Below are 20,256 nucleotides of genomic sequence, written 5' to 3'. Positions count from 1 at the left end.
ACTCAGTAGGCTCAAAATGAGACATACATGTCAAAATAATCCACAATTACTATGATGATATATTATCATGATATTTAATATATTTAGTGTTAAGTTTTAAGACTTTTTCAGAACATTATCAATGATAAAATCTTTGAAATTGATGTAGCCTAGCCATGACATACCTTTGTAGCACTCGGGCAAACTTAGCTACTAGGCTACCAAACCTTGGTTCAACACCATCACACACCGAATAAGATGGCCAGTCAGTACTTCTAGCTAGGACTAAGCATGGTAGTCCAAAATGGAAGAGGCCTAGCGTTTCTTAGTCATAGTTTAAAAAAATGAACATTACCTACCTATATGCATGTATGTCGTGAGGATTTAAATTCTTGAAACGATGTGTCCAAGAGGCCTGGATATATAGATAAAATGACATTATTAAATACTTTGATTCCTTCTTGTACGGTGGACGACGATGCCAATCGATGTCAAATTTACAGCCACTTCTTCCACAACAAATTCAGGGATCTGATTGGCCAATTATTCAGCAGACTATCACGGCAGCTCAACGCTGATTAGTCAGTACGGCTTATGGCTGGACATGCGCAGATATAACAAGAATAACTTTATAGGAAAGGCCCGTTTAAAACTATTTACAAATAAAAAATAAAGGTAAAGTAGTTAAAATAAACATTACCAATGAACACAACATATAATTTAAAATTCATACATTATGCAAGACCTTTGTTCCTCCTACTATAAAAAGGGACAGATATAAAAATGATGCAAATGGCACAGCTACTGTAGACAACATTTGTATGTACTGTACTATATTTTAATTCCACTTTATATGCAATAATGACAGGTAATATGAGGTCTTCGATGTGCTATATATTGTTTTTAAACTAATCTTAAATTTGTATACATAATTCTTGTAGGTTTATTTCAGAGAGTACGCGAAATGCCAATGCCAATAAAATTTACTTACCTCAGAAATATCAACCAAATTGCCACATTGATTATAGAAAGAAGTTATTTTATAATAAATTATATATCCAAAATTGCTCAGTTTTATCTTCAGGACCTGCACCTTTCACATGCAAACACAGTATGCATTTAAGTTACTCAAAGACAACAAACAAAATCAAAACACTGTATATTTTCAGGTTAAAACATTTTATTCAGCCGCTACATAGGACGGCAGCCCCACATTGCAGACGCAAGAACGTCAACGATCGAATCGTGACAAGAAAACTAAGAGATTGCATTTCAATATGACACCATTCCAAAGATCTTTCAAGATTGTTTTGGAGCATCAAGATATAAATTTACCAATATAGATGCAGTCAAATCCAAACTGTAGTCAATATGACCAGTTGCTAGATTTCAATTGCTGTCATATAGTGGTAGATTTAGCTTGTGCATCATCACAGGGTAGTCATTGATAGATAGTAGACATCATCTCAAAGCTATGCAAGATATTAGCAATTTGCACCTAGTTAGAAAACCTAGTCAAAAATATTTTGAAGTTTTAATTTGATTTGCTGGATGCTAAATTCTAGAAGTATAACTAATTCTTTTACTGAAAACAGAGTAGCAAAATAAATACAGGCTCTGTTTACTTAAATTAAGCATTACCAACAATGTGGTAAACAAGCAAGGACTAGACAGGGTTTTATCCCAGCTATTTATGCAGAACAACAAAATAAAAACAGAAAATCGGAAAAGCATAAACTTGAAACCATTTAAACTCCTTATGTAACTATACAGTACATTTTTGCCAAAACTTTAAGTTCTTCAGCCCACAGGGCTAGATTTGTACTTTAAAAGTTGGCTTGCAGATTCCATAACGTATGTTAAAATGTGACAATAACTTTATAATTAAGTTCTCATCAAGAGAACTATAACTTCTACTACAGTCAACACTCTCTTAAGTACAGTAGCCATAGCAACATTTATGTCACCTATACAGTTGCCTAGCAACCGAGTATTACAAATTGGCACTGTACCAGTCGCTAAATTTCTTTGAACAAGTTTATCATTGTTAGAAAGAAAACTTACACCGTTTAGAAAGTCACTCTTGAAAAGATTGAATGATCACCGTTAAAGGGTCAATAATCAATCTTTAAAAGAATGAAAATCAGTCATATAAGGAGTGAATATTTTCTATGAATACAAAGTAAACATTTAAGAGAAATTTAGTGACTCAGAAGACACATCCGGGTAGTAGTAATATCTAGATAAACTCAAGCTTGTGAATTCAGAAAATACATTTTCAATAAATTCTAAATCAACTGTGTTTCATTGATAATTGTTTTGTCATTCTACAAATCTTATTTCAGAATGAAATTATTTCTGTGAAAATGTTGTTTCACATTTAAACATTGAAATGGTAGTTAATCAATAATATTTGAACATTTAATTGTACATTTCTTGTATTATTTCCAAATTTGTCATTACAAGCGAGTTATCTGAGATTTACTCATGTCATAAAAGGTAGTAAGACGTCTCAATAACAGTGTTTAATCTAAACACATGCTTAATTAGTCAATCAACTTAGATTCTCTACCATATAGGAGAAATTTACCAATTTTTCCAAAATTAATATTTCTTAACTTTATGGGAGTATCATAAGTTGAACATTTTATATAACTTTTTCAAAGAAAAATTGATTTCTTTGAAGCAGAAGAAACAAAATGTTATTTTATAATTTTTAACAAACATTTCTTGGACCAATAATGATCCATGCTTGTTTACATAAACATATCCACAAATAATATAACAAGATGAATAAAACATGATTTTTATAAAGAAGGCAAAAAATCTATATGAAATTAGCAAAAACTACTATACTTAAAGCAAACTATAATATATGGAAAAAAGTCAAGGTATAACAAAGGCAGTCGAGTCGGTGAAGCATAACATTACATTTCCCAACATGCAACTCCATCTCTTTTAGCAGATGTACATTTGTGATTTGATGATGATACATTCAAGTATTTAATTCCATGTTTTTTAAAATATATTTTTACCTTTTTTTCTTTCTCTTTTTAGCTCAATGATGCTCAATAATGTATGCTGGGAAAAGTTCAAAGGTTAAACATAATGCTCCAAAACTCCAAAAACATACTGATTCAATGTATACATAGTGTCCATGTTATAACATAATGATGTTATTTGGGACTAACAAACAATTTATTCATATCTTATAATTATTCATTATCCCATAGTAAATAAATTGTTTGTTAGATAATTTTAAATTTATTTATTCTTATAAAGTGCATTACATTATAAAAACCTCAATGCAATTTACAGTAACAAAGAACATGGACACAATCTGTGTACTAAATGAATAAATGGATTAATTAACATCATCAATTATACATACTTAATTAACAACCTTCTGGTAATAATTGAAATTTCAGAGTAGGTAAACGTAGGATAACTATAGAACTATATGTGCAAAACTGTACAATATAAAAATTAGAATTTCTTGCTACAAAAATACATAATCACACACCTATTATACATATATAAAGTAAATAAATAATTTGGTTTTATTTTTCAATGTTAAATATTTTGTAAAATAGTTTGAATGCTGTTTTTGGGCAACAAAAATAAAAAAATCAATACACATATATCTTTTAATTTTTGAGAGATTTTCTGTACTAAGCCAATCTAAGCCAAAATATAGTAAAAAAATTTGGAAAATGATATCAGCCAAAAAAAATCACTGCTTATTTCAAATTATACAATATCATATTAATATGACGTTGAACAATAATTAATTTCTTTTTTTATGGGTATATATTACTCATTTAAAAACACAGAAGTTTCTAACATCATATTATTTCAATAATACTATAAAAACTACATGATGGATTAGTTATAAGTTTTTGTATTTTTTTGGTCAATACCCAATACTCCGCTCCCCCAACCCCCCACCCGCAAACATCAAATATGTGTAAACAAAATACAGCAAATGACTGAAAATATATATATATATATAAGCAAAAATGTAAATACAATTAATGAAAAAACTGGTTAACATTCTAAGAGCAATAAATATTAATATGTAATGCCTTCTTTATAAAAACCATAATAGTTGAGAAGAGTGAAATACAAACAAATTTCACTCTTCCCTGAAAATAGTAACTGCTTAACAAGTATAAGGTTGTGAGAGCAGTTCTTGTTGGATTCAAATGTAAGCTTCATAACAAGACTGTATGTTTTAAATATTTAATTAATCATTCAACATTTATTAATTTCTATCAATGGTAAACAATACAATAACATTTAATTAATCTCCTTCATAAATTTTGTTATTCAATTTTTGAGAACCTTTTTGTATTTGGCATTTTGTGTTTTGGAAATAAAAATAAAATAAAATAAGCTTCATATTAATTAAAAACATGATATATAATGTAACATTTCTATTCAAAATAATGGAAAATAATTACTTTATTTTTTTATATGATTAATTAAATAATAACAATTACTACTCTGGCTGTTGATTTTAAAATGTTTAATTTTTTTTTATAAATACAGAAGCCACTAGTACCAAACAAATGTAGTATTTTTTCAGTAATTTACTTTTGGATGAGAATAACATTTAGAGTAAAAAATAATGTTAAAGAAATCTGATTGGTTATTAAATCATAGATTTGAATGAGGAGATTTACAAAAAAATTGTCTCAGATACATTAAACCAAATTCCAAAATTTAATAATTATTATATCAAAATGCCAAGGAAATAATAAGTAAAGCTCTGTCTATCAAACTTTATGTGACAAAAAAATATGATGTGCCCATATATGGACATGATAAGGTCATATTACTACCATATTTGGGCACATCACACTTTTTTTTATAGTGTAGACAGAGCTAAACTGATAATTTAAAATTTTATTCTCCAACAAGAACCTCAAACTACTACTGTTTACAATTATTTATTCATCTTATTGTTGTGATAGCTTATGTATTTGAGGCTTTTACTTGTCTTCTTTCTTGTTACCAGAGCCCCAGCTTGAACCGGTACGTGGATATGACCATAGGTTACTCAACAACGATGAGTTGAATGGATTGTATGAAGCCGTCTATTAAAAGGAGAGAATAGCCATGAATAATTGAAAAGTTTAGTAATAATTAAGATAGGTAGGTAAAGGTAAGTCCCATATTCATTTCTAAACGTAGGGTAATGAGCTGTTAGGAGCTCATTATACTAAGCATCAGCATCATGTAGTAGGGTGGCCAGTTCCTTTCCATGCCGCCTTATCCTTCCTAGTATTTTCAACCAGGTACTCATTTACAGCTGAGTAGACTGGGAGTTGTCGGGAATTGAGCCTGGGTCTCTCTTTTTCCAATATGTTTGCAATGTCAATGCTTTTGCTTAATCTAATTTTAATAACAAAAAACCAAATTATCATCGTCTTAGATGATAGTGCATTCCATAAGATAAATGAATTAGTTTGATAAATAAGTCCCCTAAACTACCTAGATTAATAAATGCCAGCCTTTATCATCTACAATAAAAATAGAATTGATTAAAGACATGTTTGCCTTCCCAACTTCTATACCCTACCTGCTGCTCTGGTAGATCAGGCTGTTCAATTCCCAAAGAACCACGATCGAGTAAAGGACTGTCATTAACAGTGCTCGACCAGATGGATGATGGGAAGAGAAGAGGATTTCCAGTTTGCCAGCGGCTATCCATGTTACGTCCGCCGGATGGGTTGTTCCATGGGCTGTTGTTTTGGCTGAACAAGCTCTGAGAAGACAAAAATGCATCGTGATAAAACAAAGATAATTTAGCGTTTGGAATAGTAGATTTTACAAACTGGCGTCTTTCATTTATTTTTTAAAGCTCTGTCTACACTATCAAACTAGTTTGACAAAAAAGTGCGATGTTCCCAAATATGGTGATGATATGCCTAAATATGGTAGTGATATGACATCATCATGTCCATATATGGGCACATCTCATTTTTTTTGTCACAAAGTGTAGACAGAGTTTACAATGATACAAGTCAGCCAACAACTTTAACTAATGCATTTTTGTTTACATTGCTTGTTGGGCTGATATCAGGCGAGTGGGTGCCAGTTGACCAGGTTGTTGTATTCTGAGCGTCTGTGTAGCTATTAGGCTGCCACAGGCTGCTAGATGTTGGGCTGGTGTTAGGACCAAAGCCTGGCCAGTTCTCCAATGATCCAGATCCATATCGTTTCTTTCGTGGTTTGGAGACAGCAGGTGTATTGTTGCTGGCGTCCCAATTCGGTCCAAAACTAGAATCTATAAATAAAAAAAAATTTAAATTAGTTAAGATAGTTATCATCTTTTGTAAAATTTAAGGAATATTGGGTTTAGCCATTCTTATGACAAAAAAATTACATATATCATATTTTTTAAATTTTTATTTCAACTGTGTGTGACAAACTGATGTCAATAAATATTCTGGAATTAGTTAAGAGGTTTATTATCTATTGTAAAATTAAAAGGGAAAATGGGTTTAATTATATATATTATATTTATTTATGTTTTATATCAACTGTGTGTTGGTAACTCTTCCAGCTGGACAAACTGATGTCAATTGATATTCAGACACCCTTTTAATTTCCAATAAAACACACAATAAATAAACAAGACTTGTAAGCACCTTCTCCAAATTTAAATGAAGCCGTTCCAAAAGACGTTGGTGGTGAGGATTTTGTCAGTGGTGTGTTCGGTGAGCCGGATGGTAGGCTGAACATACTGGGGCTACTTGGGCTATTGCTACCAGATGACTGGTTATCCATAGCCCAGTGTCCGATCTTGTAGTCACCTCTAGATGGCATAGTCTTAGATCCAATGGCACCTGCAAGCAAAACATATAAAACATTTACTATTCAATTTGAACATAATAAGATTTGGTGTAATGGTCTGGCATCAGCATATAAAACCTAAGATTTTAAATTGCTGTTGATTGCACCATACGCATAAAAATTACAAAAGCTAAAGCCAGTGGAGCAGTAGCCTTCTAAATAGAAGATTTTTCGGGTGGAGAATTTTCTCCTAAGAATGATTAGTGTCACATTTCTAGTAATCTGCTATATCCATTTCATCCTCTAAACACCTATAAATGATGTACGGTACTAGATTCTATGCATACCTGGGTGCTTCCCTTTCTCGCCGACAGGAGTGAAAGCAGAAAGTGACTTGTTCGGAGCCGATTGAGTCTTAGACAGCTTTTGTTTGTTCTTTCTGCTACCAGACGAGGATACAGCATTATTACTGCTACTGTCTGAGCTTCCGCTGCTTACGACACTGCTGTAGCTGTTGCTTCGGCTGGTAGAGTTTGGTGATGGTTTGTCGTTAATGGATGCTCTGGCAGGGGCTAGCAAAAGGTCTGCTTCCATGGTTTGCACTGCAAGTTGCATTAGGGTAGAATCTGTAAATAAAACAGACATGGAAATAAATAAGTATTTCATTTCATATTAATTATTTGTTTTTTTAATTTAAATTTAGGCATATTGACAATATTTCTGGGAGCCTAGGCATAAAGTTCCTTTTACACATACATGTTTTACTCATTATCAAACTTGTTTATACCATTATTATTATTGTTTTTTTGTGTGGAGAATGTGTTATTGTATATTCGCAGGGCTGTAGCCACCCACCCCAATTTCCCAGCACAGATCGTCATATTTTATATAAATAATTATATTTAAAGCAAATTTGCCTTGTCTGTTTTTAACCTCTCACTACGACCTTGAAACAAATAAACAAACAAAAGTTCATTCACTGTCCTCCTCAAATGTGGCAATACTGTATATATAGACATAGATCATGGAATATATAATCAGCAAAGACCTTTGTGATATGCCATGATCATCAACACATCAGCATATGGTACTTACCCCCATCATGTGGCATTGGTTTGGCATGATCCCACAACGGTGGTGGCGAATCCTTATCCAAGTCACTACTGCTACATGTGCTTGCTGTGTCATCGGCCCTTGCTTTCTCTGCTTTGTTTTTAGCCATCTGAAGACGGATGTTCTTCTTTGTTGCCTGAGCAGTGATCTTTGCTGCTATGGCGTGTGGCGAGGTACATGACTCTTTGATGGTGGTTGTTGGTTTGTGTTGTCTTTTTCTTGCTTCAAGAGGCGTGGTGTAGGGCAGCTCAAGTGTGCTGTAATGACAATTAACATATCAATAACTATTATTATTATTATAAATTATTTATTAGCATTGCTCACAACATAGTCAATAGTACTAGTGTGTTCACAATGATAGTTGTTACTGTACTTTTACGCTCTGTCCACAATATCAAACTAGTTTGACAAAAAAGTGTGATGTGCCCAAATATGGTAGTGATATGACATCATCATGTCCATATATGGGAACACACATTTTTTTTGTGTAGACAAGGCTTTACATTACAAATAACGAAATAGTTACCTTGGCCTACAAACATCTCCATTGAAGGCTCTTGTGTGTCGTCTTGGTTTGTTTCGTTTAATACTTTCAAATTTAGTCTCATCTGGGTTGTTAGTTTTGTCTTTTCTGCTTGCCTTGCGATTCTGAGAGTCCATCGCAGGTGCAATTAGATCTATCTCATCAAGGTCTGCATACTGGTTAAAGAAAAATAGTAATTTAATTAAATGGTACAAGTCATTTAAAAATTAGAAATAATTCAAATAAAATGTTTTTAATTATCATATTTACCACGTATAAAAGTAGGTTGAATAACACTCAAAATGTGTATATTGATTGATTCTCCTAGACAGTCATACAACCATGCAGTTGACTATACAGTACTGGGATAATGTACTCTAGGATAATACTCTAGGATAATGTACTATAGAATAATGTACTCTAGGATGATAGACTCTAAATCATAAGATTCAGACATTTGAAAAAATAGGTTATAGGCAGATGATGATAGATGTTATAGTAATAGGTTACTCATATAAAGCCTTGTCTACACTATCAAACTCAATGTGATAAAAAAAATGTGATATGTCCATATATAGACATGATGATGTAATATCACTACCATGTTTGGGCATATCCCTACCATATTTGGCCACATCACATTTTTTTTTGTCAAACTAGTTTGATAGTGTAGGCAGAGCGCAAGTACAAATCAATTTCAATCTGGTAACGTACATGTTTTGGTTTGTCACTAAGTTCGGAATCTGCGTTGGAGTTTTCGGTTGTCGTTGACGATGAATCATCGCAAACATGATCAGCGTCTTCTTGCTGTTCAATACTGCCATCACAATGATCAACCATTCTGTGATGTAGTCTATTTTTTCTGCTTTTAACTGTTTTATTTTCTTCTTCATTTTGCGTAGTGCTATAATCATAAACATAAGGTTCTTGCGAAACTGCTGTATTTTCTATGTCCTGATCGTTTAAAATAATATTTTGCTCTTCTAAATCCATTTCTGGCGTATTGGGTGATGGATTGCTCCGTTCATATCTGTTTTCATGGTGTCGATGCCGTGAAGAACGCCCTCTACGTGTAAAATTTTCAGAAGGTGATTCGCTGTTTCGTTGATCACTTCCTGTGCGTTGATGTCGACTTCCTCGACCTAAATTATTTTTAACCCTATCTTTTTCTGGATGTACTTTTCGTGGATTGGAATTTCGAGAGTCTGTTTTGCGTGTATTGTTGGCTACGTCCTCAACCGGACAAGGAGGTGTGTCGGGTGGTGGAGATGAATTAGTTTTTCTTCCATAACCAATTTTTTTCTTTATAATTGCTAATAAACTGTTGTTACTGTAGAAAGAAAAAAGAAAAAGCAAAAGACAATAAATAAACAATTCTATAATAAATATAATAATAAAAATAATAAAAATACAAGAACAGATAAATATGTAGGTAAATTTCTATAAGACTGCATTTTAACCTTTTCTAGTCTCGGAGAAATTCTTAAAAAAAAATGTGTGTTATGTTTTACTCGTATATAAAATTGGTTCTTAAATAAATTGAATAGTAAAACAACAAAATATACTTACTTTTCTTTCGTAGTACCCACTGGGCCGTTGATAGTTCTAAGATCAAATCGTTTAGACTTATCAACCTCTCCGTTTGTGTGTGAAAATCTTGTTGGCATCAATTCGCTAAATCTTAACGACTCCAGGTACGAAACCATGAGAACGCCAAGAAAAAATACGTTCATAAGAATTGCTGTACCGAGGTAAAGCATATTTTCCCACTGAGGCCGTGGAATTGCCGCAGCGCAACTTGAAAGAAGGTGAGGGGGTAATGTTGCTATTAGAGTATAATCTAGCTCTGTTCCATCTTCGATAACAATAGTTAGTGTTCTTGTTACTCTTGACATGGAAAAGTCTGGGGTAAATCTGTAAGTGAAGAAAGAATATACATTTAATAATATTATGTAAAATATTTAAATAGAATATTATTTCTATATTTCTCGGATAAGGACTATAAACCGTGGGTCCAATGTACACAGTTCATCTGTGTGTACTTTAAGGAACCCACTTTATCATTCAAGATGCGTACCCCGGTGAACTGGTTCACAAAATAACTCCTGTTCAGGGGGATTACCACCTATCTGATAGGACAGTGATTCATTTACTATTGGTAATCCTTGGCCACATGTTCCTATAATACATAAAATGAAATTCTGTTGAAAGTATGAAAATGAATTTAAAAAAAAACATAATAACATACGCTATATCTATTTTTGGTGTGTCGTCCGGTGCTAACTGCATTGGTTGACATTGTCGAACACGAAAGCCATAACCCTCGCATTCTTGACCGTTTATGAGAAACGTTTTTATTGGTAGAGCCAACAGTCCTTCGTTTGTTAATTTGAACTGTTTACCAACTGTAAAGTTTGGTGTTTTTCCTTTTAAATGTGTTTCTAAAAAAGAAATTATTCAAATTTAAAACTCTGTCTACACTATCAAACTAGTTTGAAAAAAGGTGCAAAGTGCACAAATATGGTAGTGATATGAGGGTAGTGATATGATGTCATCATGTCCATATATGGGCACATTATATTTTTTTTGTCACATAAAGTTTGATAGTGTAGACAGAGCTTTATTAAAAAGTAATTTTATTATTAACGCTTAAACCAAAATCTAGTGATTGGCAGGAAAAATGCTAAAAATACTTACTATTACAATCTGCTAAATGTGTTGGTTTTAATTCAAAAAGTAGATTACTATTACTATTTGGCACTCTTCCATTCAACCGTAGTTCCCCTCTCGCTCCGGTACCCTTTACAACAAATGCATCCATGATGGTCATGTTATTTCTGGCAAAGGAGAAAAATAATTTTGAAAATTAATTGCAATTTTCTTCTAAGAATTTGATGCTACAACTTGCCTAGGATAAATGCTAGTTCTGTGACCTCCATCCACCCATATTATATACACTGTATATATATGTTAAAACTGTTTTGAAAATTTGATGAGTGGAAATAAATTTAACGAAACATTCTCAACTGTATTTCCTTGTTTTTGGAAACACATGGTGTAACTCCACAACCTTATTTTACTAGTGTTTATTTGCCATGACAACATGTAAACAATATTGAAAAACTTTATGAAGCTATCTTTACCTAATAAGAATGAGTGAGATTCTTTCGCGATGATCTGTTGGTCTAAATCCTACGTTTATTGTGAGGTTTTCGTGAGCTTTGATACTGATAGTTAACACGGATATATTGGGCGATACTCCAAAAGTTTTTTCTATTGCACTTCGATGTTTTAGTAAGGCTCTACCTGGTGAATCCTATATAAAGAAAAGAAAAACATTTATTTTTCACAGCAAGCTTAATCATTTGCCATAGTGTTTAAACATATATTGCCAAGATTTTCAAGAAATTGTTCCATTAAAGTGCTTTCTGAATAGGGGTTAGCTGTAGTGTTATATATTGCCTCTATCATTTCTCATGGGTGTCTTAAATTGTATTCTTTATTCTTATTAAAAACCATATTCTCAGCTGTAACCTTATTAGTTTTAAAATTGTATTGTCCTCCTGAAAAAATAATTTGTTACAATTTTTTCTTGTTGAATATGCCATTTTCATGTCACATAATAGTTATCCACTTTGACCAAAAAATGGATCAGAACAAAAATTATTTACCTGAAAAAAAACTATAATTTAAAGCAAAAAATAGTCAAATTGGCTGCCAGCCAATGGGTTTTTTTTGTTGAATTTATTTTGTCATTTTATAAGTGAACACATTATTTTTTCTGATTTTCTTAATCTTCATGTTTTTGGAGGACAATACATCTTTAAGTAAATATAATGCTTACCTTTTCTTTAATATCTTGAAGATAGAACACAGATGGATCATCTATTTCAATTTTATCATACTTAAATCTGAAAATAACAAAATAATTTGAAGCTTGCAAAGTATTTGAGATATGTTATTACTAAAGAATATTTCAGATTCGAATATTACCACAAAAACATCTCCTTTCTTCTGGAGAGAAAAAACCCTGAAAATATTTCAATATAATTTGAAAAAAGGATATTTCAGATCTTGAAGTTGCCTGACGGATAGAGATAGGCAAACAATTTCAAATGCCTAAGAAAAGAAACGGAAACTACACGTCTTTGTTGACAGATGAATTAATGAGCATTTGAAGATTCTGAACAACTTGATCGCATAGGTAATGTGTTATTTCTAGCAAGAATTGATTGTTTAAAGTTGTTACCTTTTTTGTAGAACATCTTCCATCATCATTGGTGCTGGGTATTCTGATATTGGCACTACCTGTACTACGAGTAGTTGGTTACTAGGATTTTTAAGATTCACTGCAATGCTCTATAAGAAAATAAAGTATATTTCCCATTTAAAAAAATGATACAATACATCTACCACTTCCATCACGAAAGTTGAAGGGTATGGCCATTTGAAATATGGTACAGGGTAGAACAGTTATAGACGGTGCAAATTAGAAGTTTTCATCGCATAAAATTCTTTAAAACAGTGCATGGCTAGTGATACAAAATCAGCCAACTAAATCTGTTCTTGTTGTTTTTTGTATATTGTATCTGTTCTGAGGGTCCCAAATGATCAGCAAATGCTGGATGGATCACCCTCATTAAATATGGTTAAAATAAAAATAAAATAAATAGGGAAGGTTACAGTTATGTCTGTTGTAATAGAAACTATACCATGGATGTTTTCATTCAACGTCATTGACGGTTAAAATCAGATTTTGAAGAATTGATTTATTTTATGGTGAGGCTCACTTTTATATTTAAGGCAAGGGTGAAGGAATGGTGTCAAATGGTAACTAAAGCAATCAGCAGTAACTTACAGATGTTGTTCCTATGTATGTATGCGGAAATGTAACTGTATCTGATTGTACAATCCTGGGCCATGTCAGCTCTGCTTTTACTGGAATTATGATATTGTGAACTAGATTGCTGTTGAAATTCATTGTAGTATTAAGTCTAAAAAAGAAAAAAAAAAAGAATTAGTCTTACTATTTACCACTGCTTTTAAGCTGTCTACTTCTGTCTAAAGTGTGATGTGCCCAAATATGGTAGTAATATGATGATGATGATATATGGGCACATCACATTTTTTTGTCACATAAAGTTTAATAGTGTTCTTAAAGCTCTGTCTACACTATCAAACTAGTTTGACAAAAAAAGTGTGAGGTGCCCCAATATGGTAGTAATATGACGTCCATATATGGACTTTTTTTTTACTAGTCACACAAAGTTTGATAGTGTAGACAGAGCTTTAGACTAAAACATATTCTTATACAGTAGAACCTCTATTAAGGGGAAACCTTGGGACCAAGAAATGTGCCCCTTAATAGGGGTTGGTTGTTATGTTAAAACATATATTTCCATTAAGTGGTGTCCCAGAGTTTTTAACTCTACTATAAGTGGTACTCACTTGTGTTTGTTGCCTCTATAAATGTTTAACCATGAACTCCAAATAGGCTCATAACAATCCAGGTCTAGATTGCCGGTTGTATGATCCAATACTAAAGAATTTTTCCAATCAACACCACCTACAATTAGAAAGAAAAGAAACATGTTTTTTTAATTAAAAAACAATTTATTTAATATATGTGTAGTCTTGCAAAATATTTTTTTCTTGATATAATATATTTTCTATATCCAGTGCAAAGTCAATCGCAACTGACTGAATCAATAACATTTATATAATTTAGAATCATTTCATGAAATTTAACAAATACCAGCAAAACCAAATGATTTATAGCTCAATAATATGTATGTATCAATTGAATATGCTAATATTCAATTTAATGTTGTAATTACTATATAAACATTTGTATGATATAAAAACATAATAACAAAACCAAAAGTTGGATATTTTGCCCTACTCTGACATAATTTGTACTTTATATGTTAAGTACATTGAGAATACAAGTGTACAAATTTGCAAGTAATTCTCGGGTGGGAGATGTACTTAGTATATATAAAGTACAAAATTACGTCAGAGTAGGGCTAAACATCTGACCAATTACTCAACACCCTGAAGCAAAGCTACTCCACAGTAGTTACAAACAGTTACAAAACCAAAGATATTAAAGTCGAGTATGACGATAACATATGAATACGCTCTCGCGCTAATGTGTGATTGTGTGTGACTAAGTTGATGGTGTCACGTCAAACTGGTGACAATATTTAATGATGTTCTATGATTATGTTGAAGTTGAGTTCACACTCTAGTAAATTATATAATATCTTTGTCTAAACCAGTAAATGACAGTATGTTTCATTCACAGATAAAAACTCCAAATAATAACAATTTCACTGCATGCAATGCATATTTCATGTACGAAACAAGGTAATAAATACTACTTTCACATTCTTATTGCAATGCATTCACGCAATGAAGGAAAATGAATAAATAGAATAACGATTATGTAAACGATGACCCAATTAAATATCGGGCAATGCAAATTAATTATTAATCATACTACAATATAATGTATTCATTGGCTTTTTTTTTTAAAGAGGTTGTTAGTCATACATAGATCATACCTCAGACAATTAAGTTATTACACGAAAGGGAGAACTTCCGACAAAAGATAGGAAGTTCTATTGTTTTAAAGGGGGGTTCACTGGTTAATGAGTAAATAAAGGTGATGTGATGTAATACAATTATTATAATTCATTGTAATATATGTATTAATAAAAATGAATTAATAAATAATGTATTACAATAACATTACAGTACAATATTATACTACATTATTATATAATATTTAAATTAATATTTTAAATAATTAACCAAAGTGGGATAAAAGTATATAGAAAACACAGAAATGAAAGTTCAATATTTCACTAATTTAATAAAATATTTTGTATTTTATGTCTACTTTTATCCCACTTTGGTTAATTATTTAAAATATTAATTTAAATATTATATAATAATGTAGTATTAATTAAATAGTTATCATAATTGTAGAAGAAAGGAAGTTTTGCTTACAAATTATTTTAAAAGGCAAGAGGTGTGTAGTCTTAATAAAAACAACTTACGTCCTGAGTCTAATGGCATTCCTATGTAACATGATTTTCCACAATTCTTTCGGACATCAAAAACAATTTTTCCAATCTGAATAAGTAAATTAAGAAATCATTTAAAATAAAGTAATATCATTATTGATCGGTGGGGATGGTTAGCTTTGTGGGCTATACCATTTATGGATAGGGTATATCATTTTTTTTCCTTCAAGTGAATAATGAAAGAATATGATGCACCTTTGTCCAGGTAAGCAACAAGACATGTATTTATTTTATTTAAAAAAAAAAAAATTTGTATTTCACTTTGGTGATGGGACGTGTGCGACAGTTGGGAGTCTGTCACTTATCTTTCACCTGTTGTCGTCTTTGTTCCGACCACAAGACTCCCTCTGGAGTAACACTTGTGTCATTTTGTAAAGCTCTTCCTTTCGACTGACCTTATTAATCTGAGCGAGATTACAGGACAAGAAATGAACCTGTAACTGCTTTGAAGATTTCACAAAGAGAGATTAACAAAAAAAATCCTCAAACTGTAGGAAATCCAGACAAATATGAATTGCTATAATCTCTCAATTTAGAAATCAATTTTAGACAAGGTACCTAATCCTAAAGCCCTGTCTACACTATCAAACTAGTTTGACAAAAAAAATGGTAGTGATATCCTTAAATACAGGTAGTGATATGACATGATCATATCCATATACAGTATGGGAACATCACATTTGTTTTGTCACATAAAGTTTGTAGTGTAGACAGAGTTTTAATGTAAGATATTCAAATTTATATAAAAAATTGTCAAATTAAAGTACTCAATCAACCTGACAAAATATATAATATGATTGCTCTTGTTTTTAATGGCTAGGCCAAGTCTACAGACTAAAGTAGACTAAGTGTTTATTTTATTTATTTTGGTAATTTTTTAAGAAAAAAATGTATGTACTATATAATACTTAGTACATGAATTTTTACAAAAAATTGCCAATTTTTATACATTATTTTTACTGCTGGTTGGAATGGAAGCAATTCATTGTGGTAAAACCAGCTGCGTAATGACACCAAATAAAAGAAAAATAAAAAAATGAAAAAAAAGTTGTCATGCGGTCTTACCTTAGCCTTGGCATAACCAGGAATGGTGACTTTATCTACTTTTTTAGGCAGTCTATGATAAAACCTTGCATCCGCAGGATCTGGTTCAATACTTTCTAAATGCATCGATTGTCCAAAATTATTTGTTACATAAATAGTTTGTGAAACAACTAGTCCCTGCAAGAAATAATAAAATATGACACTGTAACTTGGTGGTTTGCTTACTAATTCAAGAGTCCTCGTTCAAATCATGTCTACGGTTCACTACTGCAAAGCTCTGTCTACACAATCAAATCAAAAAAGTGTGCCCAAAAATGGTAGTGATATGCTTAAATATGGTAGTGATATGACATCATCGTGTCCATACATAGGTACATCACATTTTTTTGTCACATAAAGTTTGATAGTGTAGACAGAGCTTAAGACCTATCACCCAAATACATTATGATTTCAAATTTAAAAAAAAAGAAAATGAAATATTGTTAATTTGAATTAACCGTACGTACTTCCTTGCCAAAAATTATTCATGCCAAGAATTTTTTTTCACTTCATATAATTTAAAAGCAGGAATATTTAAATTACTAATAATAAATATTAAATTATTAATCAATTAATTAAAGTTTTTGTACTGTTGCTTTCAGCATCGCCTCTGTACAGTAATACTAAAAACCAGCAAACTATATTGATGAATATTGATTAAATGCTTGCATTTTGAATAAAGTAGAACAAAGCTCTGTCTACACTATAAAAGGTGTGATGTGCCCAACTATGGTAGTCATAAGCCCAAATGTGGTAGTGATATGACATCATCATGTCCATATATGGGCACATCACATTTTTTGTCACAAAGTTTGATAGTGTAGACAGAGCTTAACAACCGAAATGTGATAAACTAACTTTTGAACTGCACACCTAACTTATCATATTACTGCATTAAGACTATTACTGCAGTAAACATATAACAGTTGTTCTACTTACAGGAAAAGATGGTTTTAATTGAATGCTCTCGGGAGATAAAAATAAACAGCCTTCTAGTGTTGTAATCACCATGGCGATTGCAAGAGTTTGGTATTTTGTACGAACATGGAGGGCGCTAACAAATGTCCCTTCATCTGATGATGCTACAACCGAGACTTGAAAGACTGCGTAGTGATTTGGAGGTAGAACAACCTGAAACAAATAATGTGGTCATTTATAATGATGTATAGAAATGAACATTGTATGCACATCAAATATTCCTCCAATATAATATAGAGACTTAAGCTCTGTCTACACTATCAAATAGTATGTGACAAAAAAATGTGATGCGCCCATATATGGACATGATGATGTCATATCACTACCATATTTGGGCACACTTTTTTGTCGAACTAGTTTGATAGTGTAGACACAGCTTTACAGTAATACTTTTTAAAGAGTTATTTAATAAATTATTATACAAACACGCACAAAAATGAACAAGTTTCCCAATTAGACTAAATGGGCTTTTCTATTTACAAATCCTCTTATTTATCATATACACAAAGAGGGCACTGAACAAAGTGTTTTTTGTAAGAAAACAATCTTGACATCTTTATAACAGGATTTTAACCTATGACCTTGGGATTTGCAGCTTGACATCACAACCCAAACTATAACTCCACTTCATACCATAAAATGACACTAATCATAATACATACTGGATAAACCTTGTCTGTTGATGTTTGGTCAGCTAATTGTGGAATTGCTGGGTCTCCTTCAGCTATGCCAAGTAGTTGTAAAGTAACTGCACAATCTGGTAGACTGCCATTTAAATAATCAATCACAACCTAAGACGAAAATAACAAAGAATTACAAAAAAAATTACATTTTTAAAACATATCACAGATATCATTACTACCATTAATTAATCAATTAGGACTAGTCCAGTAATTATCACTCTGGGCAAGTAAGCATAGATTTATCAACAATGGACAAGTAAAAAAAAGTATCAGTTCCTACAGTCTGGTGCACTTGACCCGCCCCCCCCCCCCCCCACTCCCCAAAAAACCCAAATCAACACGATAATGATAATTTATAAACAGAAAAATGTGTATGTTTGTTAGTAAATGGTACATCTAAGTAGCCCAATTGGCTAATTATTGGGCTAGTGAGAAACAAAATAAATAGTCATATGCATACATATTCTTTTTCAAATGTAAATACCTAAGAATAGGAAGTAATTTATTAGGATAATTAATAATGTCAATATCCAATATTTATTTTCTGCTCCTCTAATAATAAATCTTAATTTTATGCAGTTTACATTCTCTGTAGCGCATGCTACGATCAATAATCCTAATGGCTTATTAATTGGCTAGGCTTGTGTTTGATCAACTAATGTTTAAGTGGAATGAAACTTCCAGGGGCCAAATGGCTTTAAAAGGTGAAACAAAATAAACATAATATCATTGAAAATATTAAGGGCTATAAAATTATATTAGTCTTATTTTGAATAAAATTGATAATTAAAATAGAGACATTGATAAAGAATTTGTTTTAAAAACAGAAGAATACTTCACCTATGTTGTTTTATCCATTTTTGCTCATTAATGATTTTAATTATTTAATTGATTTTACTCAATTATGATATTTTACTATTTGTCAATGTTTTATCCTTTTTATGAAATTTTAATATTAATGCTGCATTTGTATTTTATCCTCTTGTTATGTAATACTGTCAGTTTTTAACTCCTTTTTATGATATTTTATCGTGCGATCATTTTATATTTATGGTGTTTTTTTATTGTTCTTTGTGACAAGCAAGAGACATTACTAATAAATCTAAGGTTTTTGTACTTTGTATGGAGCACTTTTTGAAACACACATATGACTCACAACGATATAACAACTACATGCTAACATTAGAATCCTACTACTACTATACTTACTTCCACAGGATTATCGTTAATAATTGTGACCTGTATAGACCTCTCTTCTTCGAGGCTTAACGACCCAAAGTTAATTTGTGATTCCTGCTTTCCATTTATAAGATACTGTAAGAAATAATAATTTAATATTAGTGTAATTATAATTTTAAAACGGTTATCTGTGCTTCGATTCAATGTGAAAATGGGCATATTAGAATATTACTGATAACGTGCTAACTTAAATAATGTTGTAAAAGTCTTCTCACCTTAAGTTTACCAGAATAGCTAATAACCGGAGCTGTAAAGACCGATGCATTGGTACTAAGCCGCAATATTGATGACATGGGTTTGTCTGATGCTTCCGGAAGAAAACGTAGACTAACCGACGTGTCCATCAATTGTGGTGGAATTGATATTGTTTCATTAAAATTTTCAATCTTGAAAATAACAAAAAGAGAGAATATTTCATGAGTTGAATGGAGAGAATATTTCATGAGTTGAATGGAGAGAATATTTCATGAGTTGAACGGAGAGCATATTTCATGTGTTGAATGGAGAGAATATTTCATGAGTTGAATAGAGAGAATATTTCATGAGTTGAACGGAGAGAATATTTCACGAGTTGAAGCTCAGCAGTCGATCTTCATGAAATATTCTCACCATCCAACTCATAAACATTCATTATTTTTATATTCATTTGATTTTGAAATGGTTCCTTGATGAATCATAAACATTTTTCATCATTTACATATTATTGCAATATATATATATTGTAAAGTGTACTTCTATGAAATTGAAATATGTACATAACACCACA

The 20,256-nt window shown here is 31.6% G+C and overlaps 1 protein-coding gene across 1 annotated transcript in view; it reads right to left on the bottom strand.

Moving 5' to 3' along the window:
* Positions 1-4,718: 4,718 nt before the first annotated feature.
* The window catches only part of LOC144843168 (transmembrane protein 131-like), a 32,407-nt gene continuing 16,869 nt past the window's right edge, over positions 4,719-20,256 (bottom strand). The window contains exons 10-31 of the mRNA XM_078699900.1: positions 19,706-19,876; positions 19,461-19,565; positions 18,231-18,359; positions 17,530-17,721; positions 16,573-16,728; positions 15,481-15,556; positions 13,865-13,982; positions 13,275-13,410; positions 12,666-12,775; positions 12,261-12,327; positions 11,560-11,732; positions 11,114-11,253; positions 10,665-10,857; positions 9,986-10,330; positions 9,131-9,746; positions 8,420-8,592; positions 7,876-8,150; positions 7,128-7,406; positions 6,636-6,833; positions 6,045-6,271; positions 5,564-5,749; positions 4,719-5,078 (exon numbers count right to left, since the gene is read on the bottom strand). Coding sequence (XP_078556026.1) covers positions 4,974-5,078; positions 5,564-5,749; positions 6,045-6,271; positions 6,636-6,833; positions 7,128-7,406; positions 7,876-8,150; positions 8,420-8,592; positions 9,131-9,746; positions 9,986-10,330; positions 10,665-10,857; positions 11,114-11,253; positions 11,560-11,732; positions 12,261-12,327; positions 12,666-12,775; positions 13,275-13,410; positions 13,865-13,982; positions 15,481-15,556; positions 16,573-16,728; positions 17,530-17,721; positions 18,231-18,359; positions 19,461-19,565; positions 19,706-19,876 — 4,170 coding nt within the window. The 3' untranslated portion in view covers positions 4,719-4,973. The remainder of the gene's footprint in view (positions 5,079-5,563; positions 5,750-6,044; positions 6,272-6,635; positions 6,834-7,127; positions 7,407-7,875; positions 8,151-8,419; positions 8,593-9,130; positions 9,747-9,985; positions 10,331-10,664; positions 10,858-11,113; positions 11,254-11,559; positions 11,733-12,260; positions 12,328-12,665; positions 12,776-13,274; positions 13,411-13,864; positions 13,983-15,480; positions 15,557-16,572; positions 16,729-17,529; positions 17,722-18,230; positions 18,360-19,460; positions 19,566-19,705; positions 19,877-20,256) is intronic.

This window comes from Antedon bifida, chromosome 5 (assembly GCF_963402885.1).
Source record: "Antedon bifida chromosome 5, ecAntBifi1.1, whole genome shotgun sequence".
In the NCBI taxonomy this organism is placed as follows: Eukaryota; Metazoa; Echinodermata; class Crinoidea; order Comatulida; family Antedonidae; genus Antedon; species Antedon bifida.
Note: the sequence above shows the minus strand (reverse complement) of the source record. Positions and strands in the feature narration are given on the sequence as shown.